At 32.8% G+C, this 20995-nt stretch overlaps 1 protein-coding gene across 1 annotated transcript in view; it reads left to right on the top strand.

Moving 5' to 3' along the window:
- The window catches only part of LOC111635592 (microtubule-associated protein RP/EB family member 1-like), a 49856-nt gene that overhangs the window by 20955 nt on the left and 7906 nt on the right, over positions 1-20995 (top strand). Inside the window, exon 2 of the mRNA XM_023380596.1 lies at positions 19224-19370. Within this exon, the coding sequence (XP_023236364.1) occupies positions 19235-19370 (136 nt within the window). The 5' untranslated portion in view covers positions 19224-19234. The remainder of the gene's footprint in view (positions 1-19223; positions 19371-20995) is intronic.

Raw genomic sequence — 20995 nt, 5'->3', positions numbered from 1 at the left:
GGTGACTCAAAACAGCCCAGTTTTTGGTGCACGTTTAACAATATGTGCTGTCTTGCATTATCATGATGGAATACCACACCCCACCAATTTGCAAGTTCCAGACATTTTTGATGCACTGCAGCTTTTAGTTCATCCAGTTGGAGACAATATTTATTGGAATTAATTGTTTGGTTGTTGGGTAAAAGCTCGTAATAAAGAATTCCTTTCCAGTCCCATCAAACTGAAATCATTACTTTTCTGGGATACAAACCAGCTTTATGTTGTGGCACTGGAAGATCACCTGGCTTACTCCAAGATCTTTTGTGTTGAATATTGTTGTAAACGATCCATTTTTTATTGCCCATTATTAATTGCTTTAAAAATGTATCATCATTGCATTTTAAAAGTGAATCACAAACAGAAACACACTCAATAAGATTTTGTTCACTTAACTGATGGAGAACCCAAACTTCATAATGGAAAGTGTATCCAAGGCTATCCAAACATCTGATAACAGATGTTTGGGATATTCTTAAGATGTCGGCTATCTCCCATTTTGTTTTATGCCAATCATTTTGAATTAAAGTTGTTATGGACTCATTTTCTATGGTTGAAAGCTGTCCTGACCTAGGTGCATCTTCGAGAGAAAAATCTCCTGCCCTGAATTTTGAAAACCATTTCTGGCATGTTCGATCAGTAACTGCATCCTCCCCATATACAGCACATAGGTTTTTTTTTTTTTTTTATCTTTTTCAGAAATAATAGAGCATGATATGTCAAAAATTTGCCTTCTTATCTTCCATTTTAATATTATTTTTCTTAAAAGATAACATAATTTCAAAAAATAGCTGTAATTAAACTTATGTATAAAAATGCAAATATTCGTAATGTCCACTTAAACAAGTTAAAACTTCATAAGCACAATAGTGGTGACACAAACGAGCGATTATGTAAATACCCGAATGAACTTTCGTTTCAACCCAATAAAAAACAAAACAGCTGAAAGAGATCATAACTGTCTCAACTTAGGGGATAGTCACGTGTTTTCTTCCATTCCTTTCAACTGACATAGACCCTTCCAGCTCAGGCTTATTGGTGCCTACTCTTTCACTGAAAGAACTAGTTTGTTTTAGTATTTTGATCTCTTACTATGCTCTACATCATTTCAATTTTATGTATTTTCATGTAGTTTCATTATCATGTCTAGAATAAATAACATATCAACTCTTTCAAAAACAGGTTCCAGAAAAATTTTCTTCCATCAGATGACACTGTCAACACTAAACTAAAAAGGCAACTTTTTGATTGTAAACTGTATTTGAGTAGTAAAATACTGTTTTATTTTAATTCATTATTATGAAAAATTCTGAATATTTAGCCTATGGCAGTGATTCTCAACCACTGTGCCACCACATTTTTGAAGTGTACCACCACTGTAAATATCCATACATAAGCAATGTCAGACAAGTAGTTTAATCGGTTCTACCTTCCTAGGGCACATTTAGAAATTGAAACCGGTGTTACTGGTAATTGCCAGTAGTTACTAAAATGTTTAGAAAATGTGACCTAAATAACCAACTACATTTAAAAATCACTGTTATGACATCACCAGTTGTCCTGTGATACTTACCAAAGTAATGGTGTGTTCCACCAAATTTTTTAATTATTAAAAGTGTACCATGACGAAAAAAGGTTGAGAATCACTGGCCTATGGTATGTGAAATACAATAGTTTATATCATTAGTTAGACCAGCTTTATAAGAGATGATATAAGTATCACTTTTAATCATTCATTTTCATTCACGTTATACAATATAAACATTACTTTCCTAGAGAAGAAACAATACTGACAATATCATGATCAGACAACTGCACTTTCATTTCTCAATGGTAAAGGATTTATAACCAGGTCTGTAAATGTTCTTTGTTTCATTTGTAAATTTTCTGATGACTTGAGTTTGAAAAGGAAATAAAAATGTTTGCTAAATGAATCTAAGTTCTATACTTTTTAAGTACTCCAAAAGTTTTATTCATTAAAACCAAAACCAGGCTTATATGCATTTAATGAATTAATTATTAATCCTATTTTCACTAAGCAAGACTAAGATTTTATTTATTTGCATGTGTTCCTAGAAACATGGGTTTTTCATTCTCGTAGTAATTCTTTCTAACATCATATTTCATTTCTTTAACTGTTTTGTTTTGAAGACTTTAAGCATTCATTTATTGCTAATTGCTGTTTATGAGGCAGACAATTATTATAATTTGAAATCAAATTAAATTTTATTGATAATATTTTTCAAAATTTCATTTTTATGTATGTATTTTCTGTTTCAGCATTTTTCCAGTTTTAACTGAAACTTTATATTTTATACTAGCTTACCCGTCGCGCATTGCTGCGATCTCAGAAGAAACGAAATTCAAGCAAACTCGTTATGATAAAATTAAATTTACATTTTATCATTTTTATTGAAAGTTATTATTTTATTATTATTATTCATTTTCATCGGGAAAACATTTCAAAGTGTCGTTTCAATTCTATTTATTTATTGGAGTGCTTGTGGATACATGATATTTTTTGTTTTTCCGTCTGGTGCGTACACGAATAAATCTGGTTTTCCGACGCGTGAGCTGTACTTTGTTAAAACCTTAATGTGAGAAGCACGGATTCTTTAAATTTAGCCCACATACTCGCAGAGATTCCCCATTTATATATATATATATTTTTAATCCTTTATAGTTTTGATTATTTAATTGCTCCTTCCTCTCTTCCTTGGCATGTTGTGAAATTTCTGATAGTTGGACAATAAACCGTTTTATTGTAATTTGTCTTTTTAAATTATTTTGAGTCGATATTAAAATTTGGAAAAGGGGGTCCCTAGATCGGTAAAATAGGCGAATTTCCTTCTACAACTTCGGTTGTTGTTCGGGATGCAGTTAAGGTTTTAACAAAGTTCGAGCGAATACATAATTAGCAAAAAAAAAGTTGAAGTAAAGTGATTAAACAAAAATTATTACAAATATCGTAAATAACAAATGCATATACTGTATAGAGATATTTTTTGGAGGGGGAAATGGTCTTCACAATTTGAAATTGATCGAACACAGTAAAATGCTCGTATACACGCGCGCCATCTATCGTAGGATAAATGTACTATGCTAGAAACCTTCGCGGGAGTATATTAAACAACTTCACAAAGTTTCATGGCAATCGGATAAATGGTGTGGTAATGCATGAAGGACACACACACACACACACATTCATTTTTATATATATAGATTAAGAATTCTCAAATGAAAAACATTACATGGCAGAATTTACNCAGGATACTGGACAGGACAGGAGACATATGGTGTTATATCACCATACGTCTCCATATCTACCTGTATCTCCTCATATATTCACGCTAGACACCCAACAGGTTACTAGAATTTCCTTTCATTTGTACTGTAATTATTCCTGCAATAAATGATCCTTTTGCTTTCATTTTATGATCACTTACTTATATTACCGTTAGTTACACTCACACATGTACAATTTTATCTGATTATGAGAACTTGGTGCATTAATTTTTTGGCAATGAGTGTATTTCGGAATAGTTTTCTTGCCCAAAGTGGGGATATTAAATTAAATACTTTAGTATCTGAATAAGACTGAACGATAATGAGTTATTATTTTTGCTGTAAGAAGACCAATTTGACCAATTACTATTTAATTCAAATAATAAATAAAACAAATTAAGCTTTTTGGATAAGTCTACTGTCATAATTCAAATGCTATCATTCTGCAGGGTGTTCACGATATTACTAGTATAGTCTGCACAGTGGAAAAGTAGACTTGAGTCAGCCTAAGCCTGAGATCTATTTCAGATGGAAGGAAACATGAAAGTTTACACATGGATCCATCTCTTGGTTATTTTGTGGTTTACATTTTTAAAATGTTTTTATACTATCTTTATCAAGAATAATTAGATTATTACATTTTTTACAAATTTTATTACTATGATCCTGTGTCCTTCCATCCCTTTCATCTGACACAGTCCTTCCTGCTCAGGTTGAGTTATGTCTAATCTTTCGCTGCGCGGACTATAAATGGCCTCCTATTGGACTAATTTTTACCGTTCCGTTTTCTGCGACGGCAAAAGTTGAAAATTTTCAACTTTATATTCCATCAACTTCGATGGCAAAAGTGACGTAATTTTGCCTTCTGTTCGTCCGTTTCCGCGTGTGAGTACTAGACTGTTGTTTTTATTTTTAAACAACAGCTGAAAAAAATCCAGAACGAGTTGCCTAACTTACTCTGCAAGAGTTAAAAATTGTGTACTGCGTCATCTATTATGAGATTTTATTTTTAAAAAGTTTTTATATTAATATAAAATGACAAAAAGCGTAATCTTCAGGTAGAGATGAGTTCTATAAAAAAAAATTATAAATGCTAATTAGGAATAAAATTATTAAGTTCATATCATCACCCCCTAATACCCAAACCTCTGCAAAATTTCAGAAATTTCGACAAAAGTTAAGTTTTAAAGTGGGTGACAAAATCATGCCCCTCCATACACACAACCAGAAAAGTCTCCGAATTGTTTTTCCATTTCTTCACGTTTTAAGGTTCCTGAGTCTTAAAATAAAAAATTTTTGACCGGTCACCGTACTTTTCCTCTGTTATATAACAGCCGGAATAGTAAAACATTGTTGAATTACAACCCGTTCCTAATAAATGTTTCGTTCTTGGTTTACAACAAACTTTCAAATATTATGTTAATGAAACCGAAACCAAAAATGACGTCATTGCAACTTTTTTCTTTAACTATACATCGTGGAAATCATTTTTATATTAAAAATATTATTTTAAAAACTGTATACAAATGTTAATAAATATATTCAAATTCAGCGAATCTTCGTACCACACTGGCTTCTGGAAACAGTAATTTTATTTCTTAATTAATACAGTATAAAGTTTTAAGGCAAAATGCGATCCTCGTTTATTATTTTAATTTAAACCAATATCAGCTTACATCTGCAAATGTTTGGTGAAGTAAGCTTTCTTTTTCCGAATGTAAGGTAATCCTTGACCTGGATAAGAGTATAATTTTTGGAAAGTTTGGTTACACAGGCTCGTACAGTCTTCAAATGCATAAAGAACAGATAATAAAGCATTCTTTGTTTTTTAAATATTATGCAAGTTCGTAGAAAAAATATTAATATAAATAAAAAGAAAAAATTTCCTGAAGAAAAATTAAAAAATTCAACTACTGCGAATCTAAACATATACGTCTCCCATAAATGCCTCACAGTTAAAAGGTATAACAGTGCTACAAACAAAAATTTTCTCTTACGATTTCACTTTTGAGGAGTGTAACACCACGAAGGAATGCGCATAGCCACATGTACATTGAAGGTCCGATAAAGATGACAGATATGCAACTGATTAAAAGAACAAGACAAAAATATGCGACAGCCAGNGGCGAAGTTTGAACGATCGCGCCCAAAAGCAGCGATACCAAAGAAGATTGGATAATGAGAACGAGACCCGCCTTGAGCGTCAAAGTGATTCTGCTTAGTATTGTCTCCGAGACATAGTCGTGTCCCAAATACGGTTTTGCCGTTTTACTTGTTTAATTTAACCTTTTTGGTTAATATTTAAATAAGATCATATTTTATCAGTATTATACAGTTGTCCAACAGAAAAGTAAACTATCTTATTTACAAATCATTTCAAAATAGACAGTTTGTCCGGGCCCTTTAAAAACCGGGCCCTAAACATTTGTCTCATTTGTCTATGCGATGATCCGGCCCTGCCTACTGGAGATACACAGGAACCCCTTTATCTCTCCACTCCTCGATCTTTAAACAGAATTCAATAGCATAAGTGAATTTTATATTATTTTTGTATTTATTTTTGGAAATAAAGTAAATAAAACGGTTACTAAAATGGCCGTAATAATGGACGAACAGTTGTCTACTGGACCAGAAAAATTGTCCGTAGTAGAGGGAATCCGTTAAAGAGAATGAGTTTCTTATAATAGCGAGGTTGAGGCCGAAGTTTTAAACGCGAAAACGTGTACGTCGGACGTTCAGCGCCGCTTTCTTGTAAGTCTATAAGTTTGACAGTGGTGTTTGGAATGTGGAGCATGATCCACTCACTATCCAAACACCATTGTCAAACTTCTAGACTTACAGGAAAGCGGCGCTGAACGTCCGACGTACACATTTTCGCGTTTAAAACTTCGGCCTCAACCTCGCTAATTTTTTATACTTTGGACGAGACTGACATCAGCCGTCCGTAATATCGAATTTTTACTGTACATGNATCTATCGTAGGATAAATGTACTATGCTAGAAACCTTCGCGGGAGTATATTAAACAACTTCTTAAAGTTTCATGGCAATCGGATAAATGGTGTGGTAATGCATGAAGGACACACACACACATTCATTTTTATATATATAGATTTGGAACTAATTTACTTTTTTTCATTTTCCTATTTTTCAAAATTATGAATTACAACTGAACAAGGTGAAAAACTTTTTTCACTGTTCTGGCATACAAATTTTAATAAAACAAATGTTTTCAGCTTGGTTGATAAGTTGCATTCAGGTGAAACATTCCAGAACATTTATACCTGAACATTTCTGGCTTTTTAAAATATTACTATAACAAAAGTATTTTTAATGGAAGTTCCTTTACAGTTAAATCTGGCAAATCAGTATACTCAGATCATAGGGTTGTCCATAAATGATATCATGCTATTTTTGATGAATTTTAACCCTCATTCTTCCTCTTGTCACATGTCACCTTTTTTAAACCCCCTTTAAAATGATATTACATGAGTCCACACAAGTTTTATTTACAGTGTAAATATCATGAAGCTTACTCCAAAATTTTTCCACTCCCATGCACTAGTTAAGTGTTCTTTTATTGAAACTATACAAAGAGGTGATACTTTGGTTTCTATACAAATACTTTCGGGAATTTTCCATGTCAATAAATTCTTTGTCAGTCCATTGTCTTCAGCAGAGTACATATGATCTTCACCATGATCTCCCTCTGCCTTCTTGCTGCAACTTGTGCTGGTTGTTGTTTTCAACCAACTAGATCTTGGCCTTAAGAATTTTTAAAACACTATTGAGAGTGATTGTGCAGGCTTTTCAAGGAACACTCTCAATATAATTCACAATTATCACATGTCTGATTCTGGGCAGCACATGGTAAATAATGTTGACATGCTGTAGGACCACTGTTGCCACATCAAACCAATAATTCTACAGAAACAAGTTCCTTCTTCCAAAATTTCCCAAGTTTCTTTTTACTGGATTTATTTAATTCAAATTTTAATCAAAAAATGCTAAAATGAAAATACCTCCCTAAGTAGAGGAAACATTCATTCAGTTTGACAATACTGTATTGGATGACAAAAATTAATAGGATGCTTGATTTTAAAAATAAAAACCATGATTGACTACACAAATGGTAAGAGTACAAAAATATGAAATGAGATATTTTATACAACTTCTGCTGATCAAATTTTCTCCTATACAGCTTTGGAATTTTTATTCCCATGTCATAGTCCATAGTCAGTGGTGCCTCTGGAGGAGTCTGCAAAATTGATATTGAGAGTAGCAGAATAAAAGAGCAATGCATATGCAGTTTTATTATATAAGATACATCCATAACCCAAATTGTTTATTTAGTAAGCAGTGACATTACACTGAACTAAATCCCTTTCCTCTTGTCACAGATTGTCACATTTCTTAAACTCCCCCTCTTCCCTTGGGGCATGACATCATTTATGGACAACACCCAACTCCTTGACACTCAGATGTGTCATGTTTTTCATGTAATATATTTTCTAAGATTATAAAATATTCTAAACAATTAACTTTGTAATGTTTACAATAATGCCTCCAACAACCACAGTACAATGAATTAAATCTTCATAATTCCTTCAATAATTAATTACATATTTATTAGATTCCAATATATTTCAAAAGTTTGACTTACTTTCTATATACTCTGTGTTGCATATAAAACAATTTTTGAAGAATACCAAATCTTAATATTGACCAAAACATAAATGGAAAATTTATTTTATAAAATTACTTGAATCACAGTCGATTTTCTAATGTTTATAAATCATTTTCAGATTTGAAACTGTTGTTAGAATTTATTTTAATTTTCTTTGATGGTATAACATGCCATTTTTTTGATGACATTTATGTGGGTATAATAGATATTTTAGATTTGGAAAACTTGTGGGTGTTCCATTAGGCAGAAATTTTGGTCAAGTGATTGGCCAAAATTTCTGCCTAATGGAACATTCACAAGTTTTCTAAATCTAAAATATCTCTTAATAAAACCTCTTACTATTAATAATATGCTGAAGGTTTATTTCAATAAATTGTTCATCAAAATGTAATTCACAAACACTATAATTCTTGTCAAATATTATATTCTCACCATCTATTAAATTAATATATTCCATTTTGCTTAAATTTCTGCATCAGATAGAGATAAGAATAATGATTATTTTTGTCCTGCTGTACAGCTTGGAACAAAGCATCATCTTTGTTGACATTGCTTTGTATTCTTATTAAAAACATTTTATCATATATCATCTTTATTGAGTAGTGGAATATTTCTAATTTATGCAAAAAAACTGATAAAATATTTAAAACTTACTTGAACATGGACAATTTCTAATGTGTATTATCCTGTTTGTTGAAATATCTCAGTATCTCAAGTCATCAAAAAAAAATTACAAATAAGTCAAAATAATCTCATCATAGTAGAGAACTTTCTGACATAAAATGAAGTGTAAAGTCATCTAATTTGTGGAAAGTTGCCAAACCTAGCAACATTTCTATGGGGTTTTCCTGTTTTTTTGTTAATCACCAAAATGATCAGCTGTGGCTATCTGGAATCCGTGAGTGATTAAAAATTACTAACATAAATCATAGTAAACTATGTGATGATATTAAAAAACAATTCTTTAGATTGAATGTTATATAAATTTCATTTATAATTATTTTTTTATTATTTTGTGTTGAAGTATTAAAACATTTTTATGTATAGTAGAATCTGTTTATTGTAATTACTTTTGGACTTTGCTATACAAATAACAATAACTGAATGATAGTATTAAGCAAGGTAAATAAATAAGACTAAAGTTAGTATCTATACTGAAATAAGTTCTGATTTTATTCACTTTGCATTAAAACAATGTATAAAACAGTTAAGAATATAAAATTTTAAAAATGTATTAAGTAATAACCATTCACATAGTTAGGCTTGCACAATGTCAAACTGGGACTGGTGATGTAAGCATACCTCACCTTCCCCATTACAATTTAACATACTTAAATTTATTTGCAGTTCTTCAAATTTTAACTGGATGACATATTAAATAAATAAAATCTCACTAACCTCAAAATATTTAAATTTCATGCTATACAAGTTTCAATAATTATGACAAGAAAACATGCATAGTTAGTCACTGATTCAAAGCACATAGTATCTTGTCTTTGCTCTTATTTGACAGGAGAAGTAGATTGTGGTAGGAGTGCATTGGAGTAGGAAGAGGAAACCGACAGTAGTGCAGCTGGACGTTTAGGACAAGCCACACTACAGCCACCTTTCTTGGCTTAGGGTGCTTCTGAAAGTTTCTTCTCTGTATTTTCAATTAATTTACATAAATTTTTTGATACTTTTCCTCTATCCAGGACAAAATTACAAACCAGTTAGGACACTGAGATATCATCCTGAGGACATGATATCTGGCAAGCCTATATATGTTATTTTTCTGCTGTTTGCAGTATTGCCTTTAACAGCTAGAATATAATTGAAGTCAGAAATGCCAGCAATTGAAATTACTGTACTGTGAATAAATAATGATTAAAACAATTAACCATTACCAGTCATTGTTTAAAGCAATGACTGGTAATGATTATTGTCAACCACACAATGAGACTAATAACACAAAAAGACAGTTTATAAATCATTATTTACCTGAAGATGATAACTGTAATATATATACTACAATACCCTACAGGGAAGACACAAAGTCCATCCTCCTGTAGAAAATTAACCATATGTTCCATTTGTTGGTTTAGATAAAAGAAACTATATTATCAAAGAATGTGTAATCACTAGTTATTAGGTTTACAAAAGGGAATGAGGGAAACAACAGAAGAGATATGCAGACTTCCAGCAGATATTTGAACAGCCTCCTCCAGAAAGAATATTTTTCTGGTGGGAGCATAAGATTTTTACAACAGTGTGCAAAACAATAAGGTTACACATTGTTCAGGGTATACCCAGTTCTGCAGAACATTTCTGTGTTGATTTCATGAGTGATCTCAGCACTGATTCCTTGACTTCATTGTGTTTTACACATCTGGTTGAGTCTGTCACTTCTTTGATTATCCTTTGCACTACCTGTTGTAAAAAATATTACACTCCCACCAAAACAGTGTTCTTTTTGGAGAAAGTTGTCATTCAGATCTTTGCTAGAAGTTTGCATGCACATTTTTCATTGTTTTCCCTGTTCCTTCCCTTTCATAAACCAACAAATATAGATCGTTCTTCAAAGATGTAGTCACTTGACACAGCTATTTTTCTTGTTTTTTTTTTTTTAATTTGTAACAACAAATGGTATATATAATTAATTTTCTGTAGGAGTGAAGGACTTTATGCCAACTCTGTACAATAGGTGAAGTTTTTATAGTAGACCTATATTTTAAGTTATATGTTGCTAATTCTAATACAGTCAAACTTGTCTATAACAAAACCTGTCAAAAACTTGTCATTAATGAAAAATTTTGTTGGTCCCTTGAATTTTCCACAGAAATCAATGTAAATTCACCTAACAAACACAAAAACAAAGGAAAATCAGGTCATACAACAGAAAAATTGGTATCCTCTTCCATACTTAATTATCTGATTCACAATGCAAAATGTGAATTTTAGGAAGGGAGGAAGGTTCTGTAGCTGTACAAAATACAACTATTAATTTTATTGAGTTTGAACTGAAAGTTTTTGCATAATTTTAATAGCTGTCTTTACTGAACATAAATGTCATTTAATTATAACAGTTTTGAAATCAGAAAAAAATCATTCAGATTAATATTTTAGTCATCAATCCTCCAAATGGTAGTAATGGTTCCAGGTCATCAGTGCCATCGTAGGAGTTATGAGTGGTTATCAACAGCTGTAGAAGGCTTGGGTAAGAGAGATGACTATGAAAAAATGGAAGTACTTGTAGGGGTATGAGTCCTGGGTATAGTTTTTGAGAAGAATCTCATTAATGTGATCATCTTTGTAAGTTTTTTTTCTTTCTTCATAAATTTTATGACAGCATTGTAAAAACACTCATTTGCCATTCTATCAATACTTTCATAAACCATTCAACATTCAGTTCCTTACCCTCTACTTCTAATATAACTGCATTCAATTTTGAGAACACACCAGCTAACCCATTTATGTTGAACTTCTTTCTTTTTCTTCCTCTTCTAATTGCTGCCATGCTTCAAACTCTCAATCTCTTCCTTTGATCCTTGGAACTTTTTTTAGATGAAGTCATGTTCTTTCTTTTTTTGGACATCTTGTAGTAAAGTACAAATTTAAAAATGAAGTATGTAGTCTTGGAGATTGCAAATGCTTCATGTAATAAATATGACCAACTGTGGGAATGATATTAAGACTAAAAGGGAATTCCTCCTATTAAAATTCTTGAGAGTTGTATTCAAAATTGATTGCTAATTTTAAAAATTACTTTATTTGATGGTAAAAGGATAACACCCATTTCGTTTCTTCCAAATAAAAATTGTGGCACTGTTACTGACTGTATGATGACTTCAAAACCATTGATGGACAAAGAATCTGTGGTTTCATGCATTCATCAGCGTGCATTCCTCATGCATTTCTTTTATTTTACTCTTTCCTCTCTGTGGGCACAAAAAAGAGCTATTTTTAATGATTCAATTCACAAGTTTGGCCAAGCTCTCAATGAAGTAGCTAGATGGTGACAGACATATACAGATTTCCTAAGTTGGCAGGATAGAAGTCTGACATTAAAGCTTTGTACTCATATATAAACAGACATCAGATACCACATATGGAAAATCAAAATACATGTCATCTGTCTGATAAAAATAATACTGGAGACTGGTTTCAGTTGATATACACAGTATGTTCATCTGTCACTTTCAATTATATCAGTGGTTCTCAACCTTTTTTGTTGATGTACCCCATTAGCCCATTAGTTGTTTCTCAGGTACCCCTTATATTTTTGTATGTAAATTTTATAATTACTGCATTAGATGTATACAGCCCTTATAACTGAGTGCCATAAAAAACTCTCACTAACTAACTATAATTAAAAGTGGATTACTTATTTTATGTAAACAATAATCAATTTAAACAGGCACTGTACATACATTTATTTATTGTTATTTGATAAGTATATTATATAAAATCACAGAAGTCATTTCAATACATGCATAAATTACATTTCCTAAAATTAAATAATTATAATTAACAATAAACAAAATTTAAATTATTCTACAATAATTTCTAACAATTTAATGTGATATTTGTTGCAATAAATCTTCAGCAATATTTTTCAAATTTGGTTCCCACTTTGTTAACTGACAACGAATGTCTGCTGATGCGTCAAGCCTGTTTCTTTTTTTTAGTTTTTGTCACAAATACGTTAAAATGGTAAAAGTTTTCTTTAGACCTTTTAAATTGGACCTTACATAGCTTTAGCTCCATCAGTGCAGATGTTGATGCACTTTTTTCAATCTATTTCATTACTTCGAATGAAATCATCAAAACCTGTAGTTGTATTTTTTAGGTCATCACACATTAACAAATCTTCACAAAGCTCATCGTTGTACTGATATTTCACAAAAACTAAAAGTACTGTCAATCCACTGACATTGGTGCTTTCATCTATTCTAAAATTAATGCTTGGTTAAATTGAAATTTTACTAGACTACAGGTTCACTTGGCACTAACGGCACAAATAGACGGGTAAATCAAGTGGATAAACAAGTTGTTTGGACTGTTAAAAAGGAAATCAGTGTTCATACTGGGATATTTTAAAGCAAGTTTTTGTCATTTCTTGTGTTAATAATTTACAGCAAATTCATTAACATGTGCCATTTTANATATTTATCGTCATTTCTTGTATTTGTACGATTAGTATTATTAACAACATTAAATATTAATATAAAAAAATTATATAACTGAAAACAAAATCAAGAAGTTTAAAGTTTCATTGTTCATAAGTACAGTATAAGTACTTTAAAACTGCCTCAAAGGAGCTACAGTAATATATTGTCACAGATACATAAAAGACAAGAACGAAAATGGTGATTTCTTTGCACACAGTTTTTTTAACAAACTCAAAATATAACTGAGGTTACAACCGTACTTTTGAAATAATACAAACAAGTTTACTAAAAGACCATCAAACAAGTTGGCCCAAGTCATTCTCAAACAGCACATAGAATTTTTAAATGATCTAGAGTGCACATTATAGTGGAATATCAAAGGTTCTTTGCACATAATACTAGAATGTGTATAAATGATGTGTTAAATATATTGTCCTTAATGTTGCTAATAAATATAGCTGTGCTAACTAAAAATCCAGAGTAACTTCCTTTATGTATATCTTACTGTACTTTACATGCAAAAAGAAATTGGACATGTAGATTTTCTACTGTATGTGAGTTGCTTATTTGATTCTAGATTACTTATTATTTTTAATGTTTCTTTTAAAAATGCAAAGCCTAAAAGAAGACAAATTTAGAAAAATTATTGAAATTTACATAGAAATTTTATGAAGGGTAAACATCCAACTGTGCAACATTTTAAATGTATGGATATTCCAAAAAGCACTATATATGATATAATTAAAATAGTGGAAAGGAAGAAAATGCTATGTAGAGTGAAGGAATTGGAAGAAAAAGGGTTAAAGTTACTGAAGTGTAAACAGTTAACTTATGCTGCTGGACCACTTTCTCCATAAGCTGGATCAAAAGTTCAAAATATACCAAACATTGGGATATTTTTGAACTTTTGATCCAGCTTATGCAATGCTTGGGATATTAAAGGAAAAGAACATTGTTATTAGGTACATGATTTGGCACCCAAGTATGTATACTTGGGTTAGAAGTTAGAAAATCAAACAAGATTACTCTGACAATTGAACAAGAGAGATTTGTAGTCCAAAACAACCTGTATGTTGCTACGGGTAATGACTTTTATTTTGGACTGGATGGTTCCATAAATTTTTGCTGTGAAGAAGTAAAGGCCATTATGCTAGAAATGAAGTTCAAATGTCATGCAAAATGGTTCAACAGTGATTTTGGTGTGGATATCCTGTAAGCCTTGAATTTTCATTGCATCATCTAAACTTTGCATTAAGATGGAAGAATATAGTACAGAATGCATCAAGAAATGACTAGACCATTCTTGAAGAAATACTATCCAAACAAAAATTACATGTTTTGGTCAGATATGCTCGAGAGACTACTACTGCCTTTGAATATAAGATTTAGTACATTTTCTTATGAAACCAATGTACTGTACCTGATGTATCTCAACTGAAATCACTTGAATGTAACATTCCCTCTAATTTTTTTTTTGTAGCTGAGCAGAACATGTACTTCTGTGAGTAGTGTTGCCATCTTTTCAAAATTGCTGACACGGACGGCAGGTCAGGTTTGTTTGAACAGAAGTTCCTGATGCATGCGCAATGTCATTTTACAATGCGAAGAATAACGTGCATGCCGGTTCTAAATCAGTTACAGTTAGGGACTAGGGACTTGCGTAGGAATAAGGTAAGTAACCCTAAATTAAGAAAGAACAGGTACAGATGACTTAGTTCTATTGGATATTGGAGATGTGTATGATCGTACATGCAAAAAGAAAAAGAGAAAAGGTCGACAGGTTGCGCATCACACGTCGGCATAAACAGACTAACATGGCAGAATTGNCAAAGATGACGTCATTGCAACTTTTTTCTTTAACTATACATCGTGGAAATCATTTTTATATTAAAAATATTATTTTAAAAACTGTATACAAATGTTAATAAATATATTCAAATTCAGCGAATCTTCGTACCACACTGGCTTCTGGAAACAGTAATTTTATTTCTTAATTAATACAGTATAAAGTTTTAAGGCAAAATGCGATCCTCGTTTATTATTTTAATTTAAACCAATATCAGCTTACATCTGCAAATGTTTGGTGAAGTAAGCTTTCTTTTTCCGAATGTAAGGTAATCCTTGACCTGGATAAGAGTATAATTTTTGGAAAGTTTGGTTACACAGGCTCGTACAGTCTTCAAATGCATAAAGAACAGATAATAAAGCATTCTTTGTTTTTTAAATATTATGCAAGTTCGTAGAAAAAATATTAATATAAATAAAAAGAAAAAATTTCCTGAAGAAAAATTAAAAAATTCAACTACTGCGAATCTAAACATATACGTCTCCCATAAATGCCTCACAGTTAAAAGGTATAACAGTGCTACAAACAAAAATTTTCTCTTACGATTTCACTTTTGAGGAGTGTAACACCACGAAGGAATGCGCATAGCCACATGTACATTGAAGGTCCGATAAAGATGACAGATATGCAACTGATTAAAAGAACAAGACAAAAATATGCGACAGCCAGCTGTTCATTCAGTAACGAATATGGCTTCCTCGGGAAGCTATACAAGGCGCTATACGACGAGAAATACTCGGACGAGGTCCCTTAGATGTTCGATAGAAGAAAGATACGTCGGAAGGATGTGAAGTCTGAACAGTGCGACAGGCCATTAGCGAAGTTGCGGCCGAAGTTTTCATCTCTAAAACGTGAACGTTGAACGTCAAGCGCCACTTACAAGATAGCGGCTCTCGACGTTCACGTGTTTTAGAGATGAAAACTTCGGCCGCAACCTCGCTACTGTCTTGCTAGAACACCACCAGGCCCACCAGTGGCCAAACACAGGCCTCACAATTCGTGTGACATACTGGTCCACAGTCAGAGTACCGGAAATGTGTACTTCTGATCGAATACGATGCGTCCCCAAACCACAATGTCCGGTGTGGGGCCTATGTTATGCTCGGAGAAAAGGTTGGCACGTAGCGTTTCCCGGAATACCACCACACCCGTCCACGGCCATCATTCCATAGACAGAAGTGGGATTCATCTGTAAACAATATCCAATGCCATTCAGTGGCGCAGTTGGGATGATGACAATGACACCACACCAGGAGTGCAGCCATGTGTTGAGTGGTTAATGGCATCCCCGTTGCTGGTTGCTGTGCATGCAGCCCGACTTAATGCAACCTGTTGCGAATGGCTTGGGTGGACACAGATGCACTCATTGACGGCGACAGGCGGCTTCAGATGTCATGCGTCGTGGCGAACGGATCCTGAACGGCCATTCGGCGAATCTGCCGGTTTGTGCGCTCTGTCGTGGACAGCTGCGATCCATTCTTTCTTCGGCGTATTCTCGGATGTTCCTGCGGCAATCTCTGGATGGTACTCGCGTGGTGTCGTGCACAACACGCGTGGAATCTGCGCATATTGACAAACTGAGATCGCGCAGCTTCAGGATACCGTCTCGTTCCCCCATCCGTTAACTTGTGATAATCAGCTCGCTGTCTTCTCCGACGCATTTTCTGTGCTTCTTCGAATGTTTAGCTGCCGTGAACCGTCATTGATAGCATGTACTGTACGGTCCGAGCCGACTGCTCTTTATAGCCCGAAACTGGGTACTACATGACCCGATGCAAACTTAATAATTTTCATATCTTTGTCACCCCCTAACGGTTCTGAAATATCCTCGTGGTGTTGCGATTTAATTTTGAGAAGTATGTGTATAACAATAGTGCCGTAACTAAACAGATGCACAGACATAGGGCCCAGGACGAAGAGTACCCTAAAGTAGAACTGAAGAAATTTTTCAAATATACTGTAACAATATTTTCTTTTATAAATACATGTGAATTATCTTGTATATTTCTTGCGTACGCAAAAATTATTTTCAAACAATTATTTTATTATTTCCCCATAAATTAAGGTACCTAAAAATAAAATGGTGTATAAGGCAGATGAAAAACTTGTTACAGTTTTGTAACAAGCTTTGATTCGTGACAAAGATGACAATTTAAAAGTATTAATTAATAACATGTAGGTGTGAAAGGAATAGTTAGAGTGAAATATTAAAAGAAGTATAACAAGGAAGGTCGTATTGCATTTTGCTTTCGCTCTTCCTAGCAAACGCGTATCTGAGCTAAGCTTTCTACATCGAAGAAAGTTCTCCATGACGAATAGCTAAGCAATTGATTCTGGCATTTGTCGCCTTCAAATTATTTTCTATTTAATTTTTTCTGAATTTATTTTAGCGTTTATCATTACATATTTGTTAAATAAAACAGAAATTAAGCTATATCATTTTTAAAAGTTTGTTTTTATTTTTGACACACAAAAATGAAATGTAGGGTGTTCGTCTTCGTATTTTTTTTTCATTTTATTATGAAATTTTCAATAAATTGTAATCGTAAAACAACGTTTTATTGTCTGAAGTAAAACTTTCTAAACTGCATACCAATAAGTTTCATGTTCCAACGGCTGTTCCGTAAGACGGAGTATACAGTGGGACGGGTTATCTTCTTGAAAAACGGTAGAGGAAAAGGAGGTATTATGGAACCCCAATTACATTATAGTGAATTGTAAACAAGGAATCATAACTACACCCACAGTTTTTTGTGCGAAAAATACTGGTAACTATTAAACTAAATGTTCCTAATTGGATTTTTTGCTAGTGTAACTATAAGTATGGTTTTTGAAGGCTTTTGTACAAAAAGTCAGAAAGTAGGCTTAGGGAAAACCGGGTAGTAATATGGAACCTTACTGTATGTTTTCAAAAAATGCTTTAATGCAGCCAAAAACAAATAGAAAGTACAAAAAATGTTAAATAATCACAAAATTATTTATTCCAATGTATTTTATCGAAAAAAATGCTTTCATAATAGAAAAATATGACTTCCATCAACAATATATTGATATATTCCAGCAGCTCTTTTTCGATATTCTCAGGAGAAATTGGCTTTCTACCTAGTGTCTTTTTCACAAATTGCTCCGGACAAATGTCTGCTTGCAAAGAGAGTTCGGAGGAGTTGGGTTCCCAGAGAAATTGGGTTCCATATTAAAAGCACCAATGGGGTCCGTATTTCACGCATTGCCACCTTGAATTAACTTATGTCTGTCAAGACCAAAATTTAAAAAACGTGAACATCATACAGATTAATATGTACCCCTAAGTCTCTGGAACGGAATACATGCACCAGTGAACCTACAACTACACGATTTATATTTTAGAAATAATTAAATTCACTTACCATTCAAAAGTTTGGAATTTCAAAAAACACGAATATGCTGTTTCACTAAGGACAATCGTTTAACTGAAGTGAAATGGGTTTTCTCCTTGCTATGGATGTCTGTCTAGTGCAGTTCAGCCACAATCCGTTACAGTTCGCCTTTATTATCAGTTTGAAATTGAGGGGTTCCATAATACCACTTTTTCCTCTACTAATAACAATTGTTTTCAAAAATAAATATATTACCACAGACACAAACTATATTTAAATAGACTGGTTGTTGTTTCTATATTAAATATTACAACAGAAATATAGATTCATGTTTGTATAGTTATGGAAAATCAACACTTGTGCGATCTGACTAGGGGGATGCCTTCTGGGAGGTCTTTTTAAGGGAAACTGGCCCCTACAGACGTGAAGAAAATCCGGTAAACTCTACGTGGCCAGCCCGTCCTAATTCCCAGTGTTCAGGGAACGGAGACTGGTGGGCCACTGGAAATATAAATAAACCGTTTACTGTCCTCGGTTTAAATAACGATTCGTAACAGCGCAACGAATTTTACAATCTCGGGATTTTTCTGGAATTTCTCGAAGTTGGTGGTTTTCATTATGATGTACTTCAATACAGTATATGTCTGTGAAACAATGATTGTTTTCTGTATATTCAGCTATATGTAGCAAATTTAAAAAGTCTTTTACAGCTGTCTAATTACATAAATTATTTTGTAAAAACTTGACAAAGTTAAAAAAGTGGTAATTTTTGATTGCCGTCAGACATCATTTTAATTTTACTTTTAGTTTACTTCTGTAATTTATTTATTTTGTAAATATATATATATGTATATTTTTTTATAGTGTAAGTAAAGATGACAGAAGGAGCGCTTTGTGTTAATGTCTATTCAACTAGCTCAACTGCTGATAATTTGAGCAGGCATGAGATGCTAAACTGGGTGAATGATTGTCTACAAACTCATTATACCAAGATAGAAGAATTATGTACAGGTTTGTATAACACTATATTTACATAATTCTATGTATAACCTATAAATTATAAATAATTTAAGCAAATTGTCAATAATTATTAAAATTATGTTAGTTTAATAAATTGAATAGTTTCAAATATAATTTTCGTTAATACGGATTCCATGCTTTCAAAAAATAATAAAAACTACTTTAACAGTGTTTTTCCTAATAAATGGATCAAATTCATTATTAGTAATGTTATGTTTCAGCATTAATAGCCTATTTAACATCCTGCGAATTATTAAATATTTCAAAAAATATAATATAAAAATCTTGCATTTCATTGCTACATCATATAAGTATTTGTAAATTATTGACATTGGTTTGGCTAGATTAGACTAACTTAGTTAATCAGTTTCAGGATGCATATCTACAGATCAACTGTTCAAACTTGTTTATGGTTTTGGCAGTGTTTCATGTCAATTAGTATTTTGTTGGGCTGCAATTTTAAAAAATTGTAGACCAATAAATTCCTACTGTCGTCCGTCTATCGGTCTTTCCTTAATCTTGAGAACAGAATTAAATAGATGAAAGAGTTTCCATATCTAAGGTTTCCATATCTGGTCTCCTCGACCAGATATGGAAACCTTAGGGAAAGGAAGCTTTGATTAACTATATACGAACTTCTGATGCAACCGGAAGTCACGTTATTTCAATTCAAACATTTCTCCTGAAAGGTATTAGATATTCCACACGATTCTGCTGTTAAAGGGAAAGTGTGACGTACTGGGGCAAGCCACTACTAATATGAGGTGGAGATCATATACTTGAAATTAAATAAATTAAAAATACGATTGATTAAAACTTGCAGTCTGGCATTTTGACAATGTCGCAATAAATAATTGCTCGTTAATTATATATTATTTTTTAAAAAATAAAAAATTAAATGAAAGTTGAAACAAAATTTTAAAATCCTTTCGCGATATAACGGACCATCACAGGACTAAAGAAATTGATCCGTTACAATAAAGTCCGTTTTATCGTGATTACTCGTTATTACGGATTCATCCGTTATATGGAAAAGGCCATTACTATATAGCAGAATCACGTTAGAACGGATTTCGGTAATGGACATGGAGTAAATATCCGCGAACTGCAGATTTTCTCCATGTCCATTACCGAAATCCGTTCTAACGTTATTCAGCTATATAGTATCCGCGAACTACAGATATTTTCCCCAGGTGCATATGCCAAATCAATGTATTTTTACCTCGTTTCATCGGATCTGTTATCGTGAATATAAGATTATTCTACTGTATGTAGTAATATCGACTTGTACTGTATAATGCAGTGTTTTTCAACCGGGGTGCCGCGGCACCTTAGGGTGCCACGGCGCCACGATTGGGGTGTCGCAAAGTTTAAAGCCTTTAGGCATTTTCTTGGAAATTTACTTAAGTGTAGTTCAAGATAACTCATTGTCAGTTCTATTTTGCTACGAGATATCTAGTAAGCAAAGAAACTATGACTAATCGCATGTTAATGTAATGTTCTACGCTACGTGTACGCACGTCTTGTCACGAGTTCGCCCAAACCACATTGCTTGGCCTTCATGTTCCCAGTCCCAGTACCAGGCCAACCACCAGAGAAGAACGACGTGGACACTT

This window comes from Centruroides sculpturatus, unplaced genomic scaffold, assembly GCF_000671375.1.
Source record: "Centruroides sculpturatus isolate CEXI.00-Female unplaced genomic scaffold, Cexi_2.0 scaffold970, whole genome shotgun sequence".
NCBI classification, from domain to species: Eukaryota; Metazoa; Arthropoda; class Arachnida; order Scorpiones; family Buthidae; genus Centruroides; species Centruroides sculpturatus.
The sequence above is the reverse complement of the archived record's forward strand: the minus strand, read 5'-3'. Positions and strand labels throughout refer to the sequence as shown.